This window comes from Ranitomeya imitator, chromosome 5, assembly GCF_032444005.1.
Source record: "Ranitomeya imitator isolate aRanImi1 chromosome 5, aRanImi1.pri, whole genome shotgun sequence".
Lineage (NCBI taxonomy): Eukaryota > Metazoa > Chordata > Amphibia > Anura > Dendrobatidae > Ranitomeya > Ranitomeya imitator.
In genome coordinates this window covers 623568108-623582015 of record NC_091286.1, presented here as the reverse complement: position 1 = coordinate 623582015, position 13908 = coordinate 623568108, and the positions used below count along the sequence as shown (strand labels likewise).

At 42.8% G+C, this 13908-nt stretch overlaps 1 protein-coding gene across 2 annotated transcripts in view; it reads right to left on the bottom strand.

Moving 5' to 3' along the window:
- The window catches only part of GRHL1 (grainyhead like transcription factor 1), a 35518-nt gene extending 23977 nt beyond the window's left edge, over positions 1 to 11541 (bottom strand). For both annotated transcript variants that reach the window (XM_069728082.1, XM_069728083.1), the window contains exons 1-5: positions 11404 to 11541; positions 2615 to 2804; positions 1403 to 1473; positions 702 to 1086; positions 160 to 236 (exon numbers count right to left, since the gene is read on the bottom strand). In XM_069728082.1, the coding sequence (XP_069584183.1) occupies positions 160 to 236; positions 702 to 1086; positions 1403 to 1473; positions 2615 to 2804; positions 11404 to 11423 (743 nt within the window). In that variant the 5' untranslated portion in view covers positions 11424 to 11541. The remainder of the gene's footprint in view (positions 1 to 159; positions 237 to 701; positions 1087 to 1402; positions 1474 to 2614; positions 2805 to 11403) is intronic.
- Positions 11542 to 13908: the final 2367 nt, after the last annotated feature.

The following is a 13908-nucleotide window of genomic DNA, read 5'->3' as shown; positions in this document are numbered from 1 at the left end:
TATTATATTATATATATATTATATATATATATATATATATATATATATATATATATATATATATATATATTTTTTTTTTTTTTTTTTTTTTTTTGGATACAAACTTTTATGTAGTCCTCATAACAATATAGATTTTTTTTTTACCAATCTTGAACTCACCCAGCAACAGGATCAAAAACATAATCATCGGAGCTCACGCTGCCCATCCGTAAGTTAAGATCAGATGGAAAGAATACCTTGAATATAAAGAGAAAAATAAATTAAAGGCAATGAAACAGTAAAAAAAGCACACAAAGAAACCCCCAAAACATAAGAAGCACATTAAAAAAAACAACATTACTTGTTCTACAGTCAGGAGAAGACTTCTTTAGATAATGCAGTAAATGACAAATTTAGACAATTAATCGAACCAGAAGCTTTTATCGCCTAGCCAATGGAAACGTGATAAGTAGTGGGTTGTGTGGGCTCATTTGCAATAATGGGGGACCCGAATTCTCCAGGGAGGTATTATATGGCTGACTGGTGTGCCAATAAAGCATGCGCAGGTCCACACTATTAAAACTCTATAGTATTGATGGTAATAGCCAAGCACATCGGATAGGTGAAAAATTATTCTGGCTGGAATAAACCTTTAAAAGTCTACCTTTATAGAAGTTTTAAGCTCCTAAGTCAAAACTCATTGGTAATAAGACTCCCTTTACCTCCTGAACATCTTCTTTGAAGGTTTCAGAGAATGTGGAGTCAGGAGTCCTCCTCTGAGAGTTGGGTGCTTGGTTGCTGGGGTTATAGTGGTCGGAAGGGACGTTTCGATCGAAAGACACAATGCGTTCCACAGCCTCAGAATGGTACGCATTTGGTGGCATGCCCACTGTGAAGCCATGGCTGTGGATTTCTGTTTTGATGGCATGAGTTGGCATTGATGTAATGGAGACTGTGGCAGTGGTGTCTGGAGCCAGGTGACCTCTTTTGTCCAGGTGATTGGTCACAGGAAGTAAGATATTAAATGGCACGCTGGTCTTCAAAACTTGCACTCTGTTTTCACCGTTGCAAATCAAAGAGGAGTCATTCACTTGAGGCAGACCATTCCTGGGGAAAAGGGAAACAAAATATACATAATTTTATGTCTTGACGTTCCAGAGCAGCAAATGGTCAAAACAGGGTAACAACAGGGTGAGGAATTCCATGAGAAGCATGGATGTGTGGGGTCCACCAGATAGAGGTGCTATAGGTGCCCCAACCTAGCCAAACTTATAGCCATGATTATGATTTATCAGACAACCGCTCAACATTTCCACAGCAGATAGGACGTTCCTATCGAATAGCATGGCCAAATTAAACGGGAAAGCCTATGGGGGTATTCGTAAAGTGACAATGTAAAAGCATGACCAGTTTCCTAACCAACCTTTTATTATGCTCTGCCTCTGTGTGTTCATGGTCTTGTTTGGTCGAGGAATGTCTCCGATCTCTGGGAACCTGTAAGATAGACACGGACCTTTATGAATAGCTGCACGAAGAGTCAATCACGCATCACTAACGTTACTAGGTCTAATGGGGTCTCAAAAATATATCCACCGATCTTATACAAGGATAAATAGTTAATAAGAGACAACTATAATAATACATAAAGAAATTCAGCCCCTTTCATGCTGTAACGCTACTGTTCCTTGCTGTAAGGTCTACAGAAATCAACGACAAAGGCGTCTTGCATTTGGTGTTTTGAGTTCAACAACATAAAAGGTGTTTGCTACATCTGGTGCTAATACACCAAGCTGGCATACAGACACATCATGGGCCCGCAAGCTACAAGTTGGGGACCCCTGCTATAGAGCTTGTACGTGCTGCCCTTAAGATTGCTGTTTTTTTTGCCAGTTTCAGTGCCCTGGTGCTTCTTCGATGTGGCAGACTCACCTTAGAGAGGACACGTTTCAGGCCAGCAGCACGGCCATGCCACCGGTTCGAACTGTCAATCAGGAGCGCCTGACACCCCCAGCAAACAAGAAGGTAGGATGATGAGGAGTGGTTCACTCCTCAAGACATAAGAAAACCCTTTTACGTTGATCATACACATTAGATGAACATCTGCCATAGCCGCCAATCTCCATGCAACTGGCCGACCAACAAATGGGGATCTCCTGATGCTTCCTCTTGCGGCAGATATCAAGCAAAAAAAAAAAGGGGGGGGGGTTTCAGGTTGAATTATAACATGCCTGATCTGTGAAGGAGAAAATCTGCAACCAGAGGCATCTGGAAAACTTTTTCTTCATTGAGAATAAACGCATGCTCAATCAATATGCATTTAAATGAGGAGAGGGTAGGTCGCGCTATCTGTTGGCCACCGAGTGTTTGCTCCACAGCTATTGAGTGTGTATGACCAGCAAGAAAAGAACTAGCTTAGCTGTAGCCATTGGGTCTGTAGACCTAGATATTACAACTAATCCATAAAACCATGATGGGCTGATAATAAAGGAAGGTGGTGATAACATGGTGCAAACACTTCATGTAATGATGGTAGATTAATCTTTTGCACCGTATGATTGACTACATATTGTACATAGATGTTCCAAGATAGGTTATAGGGATATACAAAGAGAACCATGCGTCACCATACAAGTACCTTATAGTAGTCATAGAGAAGACCAAGGGCGGCAGCACTATCTTCATCTCCATTGAGGCTCATCATGGCCTTGGTGGCTGCCGTCAGGGGATTCTGCAGGAAACTCTTCCAGGCCTCATCCTCGCTGTTGTTGTACCCACCTCTCTGCTGATACAGGGAGTCATTCTGGAGCACCAACACGGGCCGTTTACTGGAAGGACAGGGAACATACCGTTACCAGCTATACCGAAGTACAAATCGTGCACTGCATACGATTGACATTTTACACATGAAAAGTTCTACAAAAGGGAATGACCGATTCTGAAAGGAGTTGTAGTGAAAGCATAAAAAAAAACCCAGAAACCGCCGTCTTATTTGCTCTGATCAAATCAAGCTGGCAAAACCTGAAATACTTGACGACACGCGGTAACCAACTAATGTATAAGGAAATACATTCAACATCAGCATGCCATCAAATTTGTATTTATTTTGCTTACTTACATAGCACCATCATATTCCACAGCACTTTACGAACACTTTCCCCATTGGGGCTCACAATCTAATGTCCCTTTGGAGTGTGGAAGGAAACCCATGCAAATGCGGTGAAAAAAACTCCTAGGAGATGTTGTCCTTGGTGGGATTTGAACCAGTACCCCAGTGCTAACCACTGAACCAACACGGTGCCCATGATCCATGGTTACGGAAGTGATCAGTGAATGGATTGCAAATGCATCACCCATTTACATAGAACAAAACGATATTATCAGACTAAAAAAACTAGAATCTGTCATCAGATTAGTGGCAGCACAGGTGGCCATCTTTGCTCCAGGAAAGATACTAAAATAAATATTGTTCGGGGTCCCACGTTAATTAACCTCCTCCCCGCCACCTGTATCTTTTCCTAGAATGGAAAAAACTTAATGGGTTGCATCCCTTTTCATAACATCTGCCAAATTATACATATTTAAGAGAAAACCAATGACCAGTGAAACTCAGCTCCTGCCCATTACAAAAGGCCTCTAAGCACGGCCCCCAAAGTCTGTGGCCACCAATGCTGCCTTCATTGAGATGCTCAGGACTTGTATTTGCATAGAATGGTGGATTGTTTTGGGTTGGTCCAACAAAGGACTGATAACAATCAGCATAAAAAGTTTCACTCCACTTATACAAAATGTAAAAAGTTCCACCAAACTTTAAAGCCCAGATAGGAGATTCAATGCACGCCCAATGCAGATGTAGCCATGATAGAATTAGAAGGTCACCAAGAGCATTTAGAAGATAATCTAAAACATGTAAACTGGCGATTGACAATAGTGGCCATTGTATGGTCGGGCAACCTGGAGTTTCCAGACTGCACTCATAGAATGGGTGTACAGGGCTGTGTACGGAGCCTTCATTGTACATTCACTTTAGTAATGTTCCTCTGTGGCCACAGTTTACTGTTCATTTGAGGTTTAGGTCATTTGCACATCAAAAACATAGTAATAAAATGCAGCCAGCTGAAAGATGCTGAACTAAGATAGGGACATTAACATGCAATCCTCACTGGTTACCAGTCCCACAGTTACAAATGGCAGGTATGGTTATCCACAGGTCACTGCAAAATATTAACTGGAATCATGGGGCTATCAAAAAAAAAAAAAAAGTGGAATACCAACTGTACAACAATAGTTTATATAAAAGAGTCAAAGATCAGGAACCGCCAGACTATTCACAAGACTCGCAGCTTTGAGGGTGAAGCCACGTCTAAGGTGAAGTTCACATGTCTAATGATCATTCATTTGAAACAAGACAAGAAAACTAAAAGAATACGGATCAGTTTCATCTGGAAGAAAAATGAATTGTTATTTAATGGATCCATTTTCCAAAAAACTCAATGTTTAAAGAAAAGAAATTAAAGAAGGGTCTAGTTGCAATTATTTCTATTTCAGCCAGACAAAAATTGGTGCGTTTGCACAACGGTCCTGCGAAGATTGATGCTAGATCCATTTCAACTAGATGATTACTGAACGTCATAGAATGGAGGCCACCAACCCGATGTGAAACGGCTACTCTTAGCACGCCGTGACAGCCTGTGGATCGCGGGGCATGCTGGGAGTTGTAGTTTCACAGCAAACTAGAGTGCCACAGATTGATAATCCTCTTTAATAATTCCCCTTTCGTTGGGTACAATGGTTTTGATGTGATACATGGAAATGTCACCCCCATGCAAAAGACTAAGTTTATAGTAATAATCAGTGGGGAAAAAAAGGGTTTACTTTTTTTTTTTTCTTGACATCCTATGGATTTAAAACTATTCAGCATATCATGGCAATTTCCAAGCGGAAGCCGTCTACAGCATACTATGAGATTTGCAAAATCAACATCAATGTCATTATACGTGGACATACCAGTCAGAAATCAGAGGAAAGTCTGTAAAATTAAGGCACTTTTTATCCTATCCGCAAAAAAAAAAAAAAATTTGAGGCATCCATGATTTTTTTTTGAGGCTGAAAAAAAAAAAAAAAAGCTTAATTGTGGTCAAAAATTGTTTGTATTATCACAATTTTATAGTTTGCAGTGAATGCAGCTGATGTCTTCATATCAGAATTATGGGCTGTAGACGTGGATCATTTGTAATCATAATTGTTTATTATGGTTTTCCAATGAGTCTATACAATATTATCTGCCCTTGATTTTTTTTTTTTTTTTTTTACACATTTTCTCTGGACAGGTTAAGTTGGCCACCCCGATACCCTTATAGCACTCATAGTGATTGCCAATCTTCGTACCGACCCCGAGTGTCCAAAAAAATGTCAAATCCGATCCTCCCACACACAATTAATTATCCCAAACCAGCAAAGTCAGGATGAGCCATGCCATCAGAAGTGGATTGTGGTATGGCAGAAAATTGGGGTACTAGCGTATCCCCATTCCCCAGGAACGCACCCTGCGCCCGCACCGTCCTGGAGCCTGCACTACATGCTGCATTCAAGCCCTAAGACTAGAATAGCAACACAATACAGTGCAGATTGAATGCCTGCTAGGAGCTGCTGGCTTACCTTACATGTGAAGTAAAGTGATCCCCCGTCTAAATATGCCATGCTGCTCGGATTCTGGGTTTTGAGATATGACCTTGGGCAATGTTGATGTAATTAAGTTTTTCTAGTGAAAACTTAATATTTCATCTTACAATAGAGGCAGCGATTCACATGGTCTACTGTACCGAGATCAGCATTACAAAGGGAGCAATCCCTGAATCCTACACAACCGTGGTCAGGAAACCCATAGATTAATGTTACACAGTCATCACTACTTAACAGATACGATATACAAGTGCTTCTCACTAAATTAGAATATCATCAAACAGTTAATTTACTTCAGTTCTTCAATACAAAAAGTGAAAATCATTACATGGAGTCATTACACACAGAGTGATCTATTTCACGTATATATTTCTGTTAATGTTGATGATTATGGCTTACAGCCAATGAAAATCCATAAGTCATTATCTCAGTAAATTAGAATCATTAAAAAAACCTGCAAAGGCGTTTAAAAAGGTCCCTTAGTCTATTTCAGTAGCTCCACAATCATGGGAAAGACTGCTGACTTGACAGATGTCCAGAAGGCAGTCACTGACACACTCCACAAGGAGGGTAAGCCACAAAAGGTCATTGCTAAAGAAACTGGCTGTTCACTGAGTGCTGTATCAAGCATATTAATGGAAAGTTGAGTGGAAGGAAAATGTGAGGTAGAAAAAGGTTCACAGGCAACCGGGATAACCGCTGCCTTGAAAGGATTGTTAAGAAAAGGTCATTCAAAAATCTGGGGGAGATTCACAAGGAGAGGACTGCTGCTGGAGTCATTGATTGTTCAAGAGCCACCACACATAGATGTATCCAGGACATGGGCCTACATGTGTCGCATTCCTTGTGTCAAGCCACTCATGACCAATAGACAACACCAGAAGCGTCTTACCTGGGCCAAGGAGAAAAAGAACTGGACTGTTGCTCAGTGGTCCAAGGTGGTGTTTTCAGATGAAAGTAAATTTTGCATTTCATTTGGAAATCAAGGTCCCAGAGTCTGGAGGAAGAGTGGAGAGGCCACAATCCAAGCTGCTGGAGGTCTAGTGTGAAGTTTCCACAATCAGTGATGGTTTGGAGAGCCATGTCATCTGCTGGTGTAGGTCCACTGTGTTTTATCAAGACCAAAGTCAATGCAGCCGTCTACCAGGAAATTTTAGAGCACTTCATGCTTCCCTCTGCCGACAAGCTTTTTGGAGGTGGAAATTTCATTCTCCAGCAGCACTTGGCACCTGTCCACACTGCCAAAAGTACCAATATCTGGTTTACAAACAACAGTATCACTGTGCTTGATTGGTAGCAAACTCACCTGACCTTAACCCCATATTGTCAAGAGAAAGATGAGAGACACCAGGCCCAAGAATGCAGAAGAGCTGAAGGCTGCTATCAAAGCAACCTGGGCTTCCATAACCCCTCAGCTGTGCCACAGGCTGATCGCCTCCATGCCTCGCCGCATTGATGCGAAAGGAGCCACGACCAAGTATTGAGTGAATTTACTGAACACACATTTCAGTAGGCCAACATTTCTGATTTTATAATCATTTTTCATGCTGGTGTTATAAAGTATTCTAATTTACTGAGATAATTACTTTTGGATTTTCATTGACTGTAAGCCATAATCATCAACATTAACAAAAATAAAAACTTGAAATAGATCACTCTGTTTGTAATTCACTTTTTGTATTGAAGAACTGAAAGAAATTAACTTTTTGATAATATTCTATATCTTTTACGTAGTAGGACCAAGGTTGTGTATGATAAGAACCATAATATTCTTAACTTTTAGGTTATTTTAGAACAGCTCTTAAAAGCATGAGGTCAATAATACTATTCCTTGGTCCTGGTGTCAGTTTTTACAATCAGTGACTTCCATGTACGAAAAATAAAAACTACAAAGCTTCATATGTATCTGGCGCTCACCTTCTACTTTCAAATCATCGCTAAGTACATTGCTGAAGAACCGCTGGGATGAGTACAGGTCTATATGCAGGAATACACCGATGCTAAATTTCACCTGAATGTGCGATTAATGTGAAAAGTATTGCGGCGCATAGACCCACCAGGTCCCTGCGCTGCCAGACATGCCGTTGACCAATCAGAGGGCAGCAGCAGATGTTGGCTTGCCAGTGATGTCATGTACTGCCCGAACCAGCACACAAGTCAGCTCACGGCTCCTGCGACAGCTATGGAAGAGGACGACGCACGTCATGGGAGTGGAGGAAGGCGAGTTGAATTGTTTGTTTCTTTTTCAAATGGGCTGCAGAAAAACGGAATTGGCCCAGGATGGGGAACATTACACCAGGATGGGGAAAATGTTATATCTTGGGGCCTAGGATAAGGGAGAATATAACAGGAAGGAGCCAGAATGGGGACATTAATACATGAGGGCCAAACAGATGTCTTTATAGGATATAGAATGCTACAAGATCCCATACATCTGACCATTATGCAGGTGGGGGGGGGGGAGCAGGTCCAAATATTGCCTCGGGGCCCATCGGACACCACTGTCTATATCCATCCTGCTAGCTCCACAAAAATGAAAAATTTACTTTTAGCGTAGATTTAAAATAAAAAGTGTTTTTCTTTTACGGATGAGAAGTGACAACCTACAGGAATTCACGTACCACTTAAACTAGTAGCAGAGAACCACCAGATCTACTAGTCCTGCAATACACAAGTCCTTAGAACAGTAACTGTGTCCAGCATTCATCCTCCTTTCTACATGGTTTTAATTACAAAGCTTCTCCTTTACATTAGTGTTATGGGCAGCACACAGAATATGCACTGATGGCCTCTACGTGTGGCCCAAGATCTTCATGGACCGTAGGCTTTTATTCATATGAATGAGACCGTACAGTGTGCACAATGCAAGAGAAAGGGATAACGAGATAGATAGATCCGAGAGAGAGATAGATAGATCCGAGAGAGATATAGATAGATCAGAGAGAGAGAGAGAGAGATATAGATAGATCCGAGAGAGATACATAGATAGATCCGAGAGAAAAGATAGATAGATAGATACATAGATAGATCCGAGAGAGATACATAGATAGATCCGAGAGAGATACATAGATAGATCCGAGAGAGATACATAGATAGATCCGAGAGAGATACATAGATAGATCCGAGAGAGATACATAGATAGATCCGAGAGAGATACATAGATACATAGATAGATGCGAGAGAGATACATAGTTAGATCCGAGATGGAATCTATCTCTGTATGTTTCCTTTTCATTTGCACACAGGTTCCTCCACACGATATTGAAGTGAAAAAAAAAACAACAACAGGTGTTTTTGTCTTGCGCACCCTCCCATTTCAACATTCACTTGAAACTCCAAAATGCCTTGGAGGTAATCTGCTGTCTTAAAAAGGTGTTCACCAAGCCTGAATGATCACTTCAATAGCGAGGACTTGCCAGAAAGTCCTTTCCCACACACATTTGCAGAAAAGCTGATGAAACAAATCATAAAACAGAAGCTGCAGTGACAGAAAATATTGTGCACGGACTCTGCTTGTGTATGGTCACTGCTCCCTACATAGGTACGGATTACAATCAGTGATTAGAATGTTTTTATTAAAAAAATAAATAAATAAATAGAAATAATTGTTCTTTCCTCCCCTCTTGTCCATGGGGCACATCAGATATTAGTATCGGAAGAACCGCAAACGATTTTTCCTCTAATCCATTATAATTTCCTCCAAATTACACAAATCCAAAAAGAACACGGTCAGTTTTTTTTTTTTCTTACATTTTTGTAGCAACAGTAACCTACTAATTGGCTTGAAGAATGGATTATTAAAACAGCTATACAAAATCAAGATAACATTTACTTATCCAGATCAAAAACAAATCATGTAGAACAAAGTCTCTAAAATAGAATGCAGACATTTTCTATTACACATCTGTGAAATATTTTTTTTACGGGTTTTTCACATTACTACGTTTCATTTGTATTGCACTTTTATTTTTTTTTCATATATATTTGTATTATACTTTTTAAGTTCAAAATGGCATTATATAATTTGATTTATTGGTTAACAAAATGATTATATATATATATATATATATATATATATATATATATATATATATATATATATATATATATATATATATATATATATTTATTTTTTTTTCCTTAGATGTGTGTACATTTGCCCGCATGCGCAAAAAATATATTTTTTACTATAAAGTCGCTTCCTGTTTTGAGGATGACATAACATTTGTTGTCCTGAGCTGCTGTCATTGCCATTAAATTAGGTTTCACAGTCATTACTAGAAGTCATCATTTATCATATTTGACGCAACCTATTAAGTATAAATCCTAAACCGTGACTCATGAAATAGACAGGGAGGAATATAAGTCGGGGGGTGTTGCTTCAGGACTATTTCACACAATTTTATGGAAGCCTTTGATTTCAGGAGGAGAACTGGGATCCACCTCTTCGGCATTAGATCCTTGACTAGAAAGCAGAACAAACAAGAGAAGGGGAGGAAGATCTTACATGGAAATCATATATTTAAAAAAAAAAAAAAAATACGCCGCCCTCAGAGTCTTTGTTTGTATCAGTTTCTATGGATTTGGGGGACTAAGAACCGATGGCAGACACTAATTGTTTTACTATTATTCTTCTGCGACCAACGCCTTGCAGGGCTCAGGTTTCATCCAATTTTATCAACCTTGAAGACACTTTCACAAGGGGATCCTGCGTCTCTGATCTGTGATTCACGGCTGTGCCCCCCACGTCCCCCCGACCACAGATGTGCCGCTCCGCATGGGAACCTTCGCTTGGTAAAACATCACTAATGTGGCGTGCGCTTTATGTAAATAAACAGACGCAAAAAAAAAACCGCTACAGATCCGCGCGCTCATCACCTGTCATTCCCTCAGATGAGCTCACACTATTGTCTTCTGTGGTTTTACTGCTCATAGGATGCAGGTAGAGCGACCTCTGCACAGTAGCGGCTCTCATGGAGTTTCCTTTTATAGGGAATTCACCTGTTTGACATATGTTCCAGTAATCTTTCCCTTTACCACAGGTGCCAGTTATATGGCCCGGGCACAGGAGATGGGCAGGAAGGTCTAGGAAAGGCTTGGGAGAGAAGACACCTGGGCAGTGACGGATAAAAGCACAAGTTTGTTCACCTGCCTCCAGTTTCTTATTTTATGTATTAGAGGTTTTGGTCTCTTTTAGTCGCTGCAGCTTCTAATTTTCTTTTTTTTCATAACTAGATCCATACAACAGATCACACCTACCAGCATAGATCTCCTAGTGCAGGTATTAGTGTAGAGGCCAGACAGATCCTACAGATCAGTATAGATCTAAGAGCCACAGTCTTTACTATAGAGAGGAGACAATATACAGACCGGAGACATATGTTAGATCTACTGCACAGATCACATCTCACAGGACTATGGGGGCACACAGATCTATAAAGCTAAGTAACACACATGAGAAGAGATCCAGAGGGGGGGAAATCACAAATATTAATAATAATAATAATAATAATAGACCCTGCACCGATCACACTACCAGCAGTCCTCCTCCTCACCCACCCACTGTCGTGGAGGAGACTGCAGGGATCTAGGCGATCTTCGGGATCCCCGCTTGCTAGGACGCCATTGGGCAGCAGCAGGTGCACCTGTCCATCCCTACAGCCGGGTATCGGGGCAGCCGGACACCGGTGAGTGCCCCCGCACAGCTGGCACAGCACATGGCACACACGGCCCCGGATCACTTACTTGTCGTAGTCTTGTGTCATGCTGTCCCCGTGTCGGTGGAACTGGACTTTCTAGTTGGGACAGATCTGTCGCTGGGGACGGGAGCCCGGGCGCCGCACAAACGGGTTTAGTCGGCTTTTCTCGCTTTTTGAGCTTGGCTGTGATTGAGAGGGAGGTTTACTGACTGCAAAACTTCTGATTGGCTGGCGGCTTCCCCCTTAGAGGGGGCGGGGACTCTTTACAAGGCGGTGATTGGTCGCGGACAGAGGGACCGCCGCGCAACGTTCCAAAGGGATCGAGTTTCCTGAAGAAGCTGTCAGAAAGTAGTGAGAGGTCGCAGCATCCGACACCTCACCTGGACTCATCGGAACCGGTTCTGACATCCGGGCATCACCTCTCCGCCGGGCGCTGCCGCTCTGGGCATCAGCTGTCATCGGCACCGGGCGACATCAACTCTGGCTGTCGGCGTGTCACAGCTGGTCCGGGCACCGGCACCTCCAGACAGGAGCGCTGGAAATAGACTAGACTCTGGAAACGAGGGCATCATCTCTCAGCTGGACACTGGCAAGGTGGGCATCATATCCAGGGTGACCAATGGTGCGGAGAGTGCTGGACCCTGGCACCAATACTACAACTGGACCTTGGCACTGAGAGTACTGACCCTGTCACCAATAGAACTGGACCCTGGCACCAATACAACTGGACCCTGGCACTGAGAGTACTAACCCTGTCACCAATACAACTGGACCCTGGCACTGAGAGTACTGACCCTGGCACCAATACAACTGGACCCTGGCACTGAGAGCACTGTACCCTGGCACTGATTGTTCTGGACCCTGTCACCAATAGAACTGGACCCTGGCACTGATTGTACTGGACCCTGGCACTGAGAGTACTGAACCCTGTCACCAATAGAACTGAACCCTGTCACCAATAGAACTGGACCCTGTCACCAATAGAACTGGACCCTGTCACCAATAGAACTGGACCCTGGCACTGAGAGTACTGGACCCTGGCACTGAGAATACTGGACCCTGGCACTGAGAGTGCTGGACCCTGTCACCAATAGAACTGGACCCTGGCACTGAGAGTACTGGACCCTGGCACTGAGAGTACCGAACCCTGTCACCAATAGAACTGGACCCTGGCACTGAGAATACTGGACCCTGGCACTGAAAATACTGGACCCTGGCACTGAGAGTGCTGGACCCTGTCACCAATAGAACTGGACCCTGTCATTAAGAGTACTGGACCCTGTCACCAATAGAACTGGACCCTGGCACTGAAGGAATTGGACCCTGGAATTCAAGGCATCACTTCTCTGATGGACATTGGCAGTGAGAGAAGTGGGAAATGACATTTAGGACATCACTTCTCAGCTGAAAACTATTTACAAATCAAAGTATCTTGTTTCAGCTGGACATTGGCACCGAAGAAAAGGATATTGGCATGCAGGGCATAATACATCACTGGCATTCAGAACCTTCCATTTGAGCTCTACCCTGGCACTGAGAAAACAGGACACTGGTAAATCAGAGAGTCACAGGGAGACTTGGACACTGGCGTTTAATCTCATTCCAGCAGGGGTTTGGTTCGGGGGGGCGAAGCTTCTGAGTGGGCCCCTAACCATGTAACCCGGATTACAGCTATGGTGGAGCGCCCTAATAGTGGAGGAGAACCTCAGCAGATGACGGCGCTGTTACTGAAAATAATCTCTATATAAAGACAAACATGGATATTACCGCCATATGGTCAGTGGTAGATACCAGCCCTACAGAACATAGATCACAGCACAGTTACAGATAATGTCTTACCGCTGACGTCCTTTCTGATGGTTGTTCACTTTTCCCGTCTTTTCAATCTGGCCCAGACCGACATGACAACTTCTTCCACCCAGGACTCGTCTGCAGAGAATACAACAAAGACACGTCTGACTTCTCACATTTCCTGCACTGTCTCCATCTATCCACAAACTCCTCATCCTGCAGATACCTCAATACTGAGCTGTTGCTGCCATATGTGTCCCTGCACTGACTGTGTGGTACTGTGCGCCCTCTAATTTTCCTCCCACTGAAGTCCCAGATTTCCCTTTCATTGCACTTGTAAAGTAAGATGTCAACAAAAGGGCCCCACAAACACTAAGATACCCCCATGGTGAATTCCTCCACAGTACCCTCCACACACTCAGCATGATGATGCTACTGTACCCCACCCTGCAACTGTCCCGGAAAAGTGTGGTGACCCCAACACAGTATGATCGCCCGACTGTGACCTCCACACAGCCCTCCATGTAGTATAATGGCCTCACACTGTATATTGCCCCCATACAGTATGACGGACCCTGCACAAACTTTCACGCTGTATGATAGTTTGCAGACAGTTTAAAGACTCCCATGCAAGCCTCCAAAATTTTAATAGCCCTACATAGTCCTCGGTACACCATAATGCACCCTGTGTCACATACAGTGTAATGCACCCCATGTCCCATACAGTATAATGCATCCCCCCATGGTCCATACAGTATAA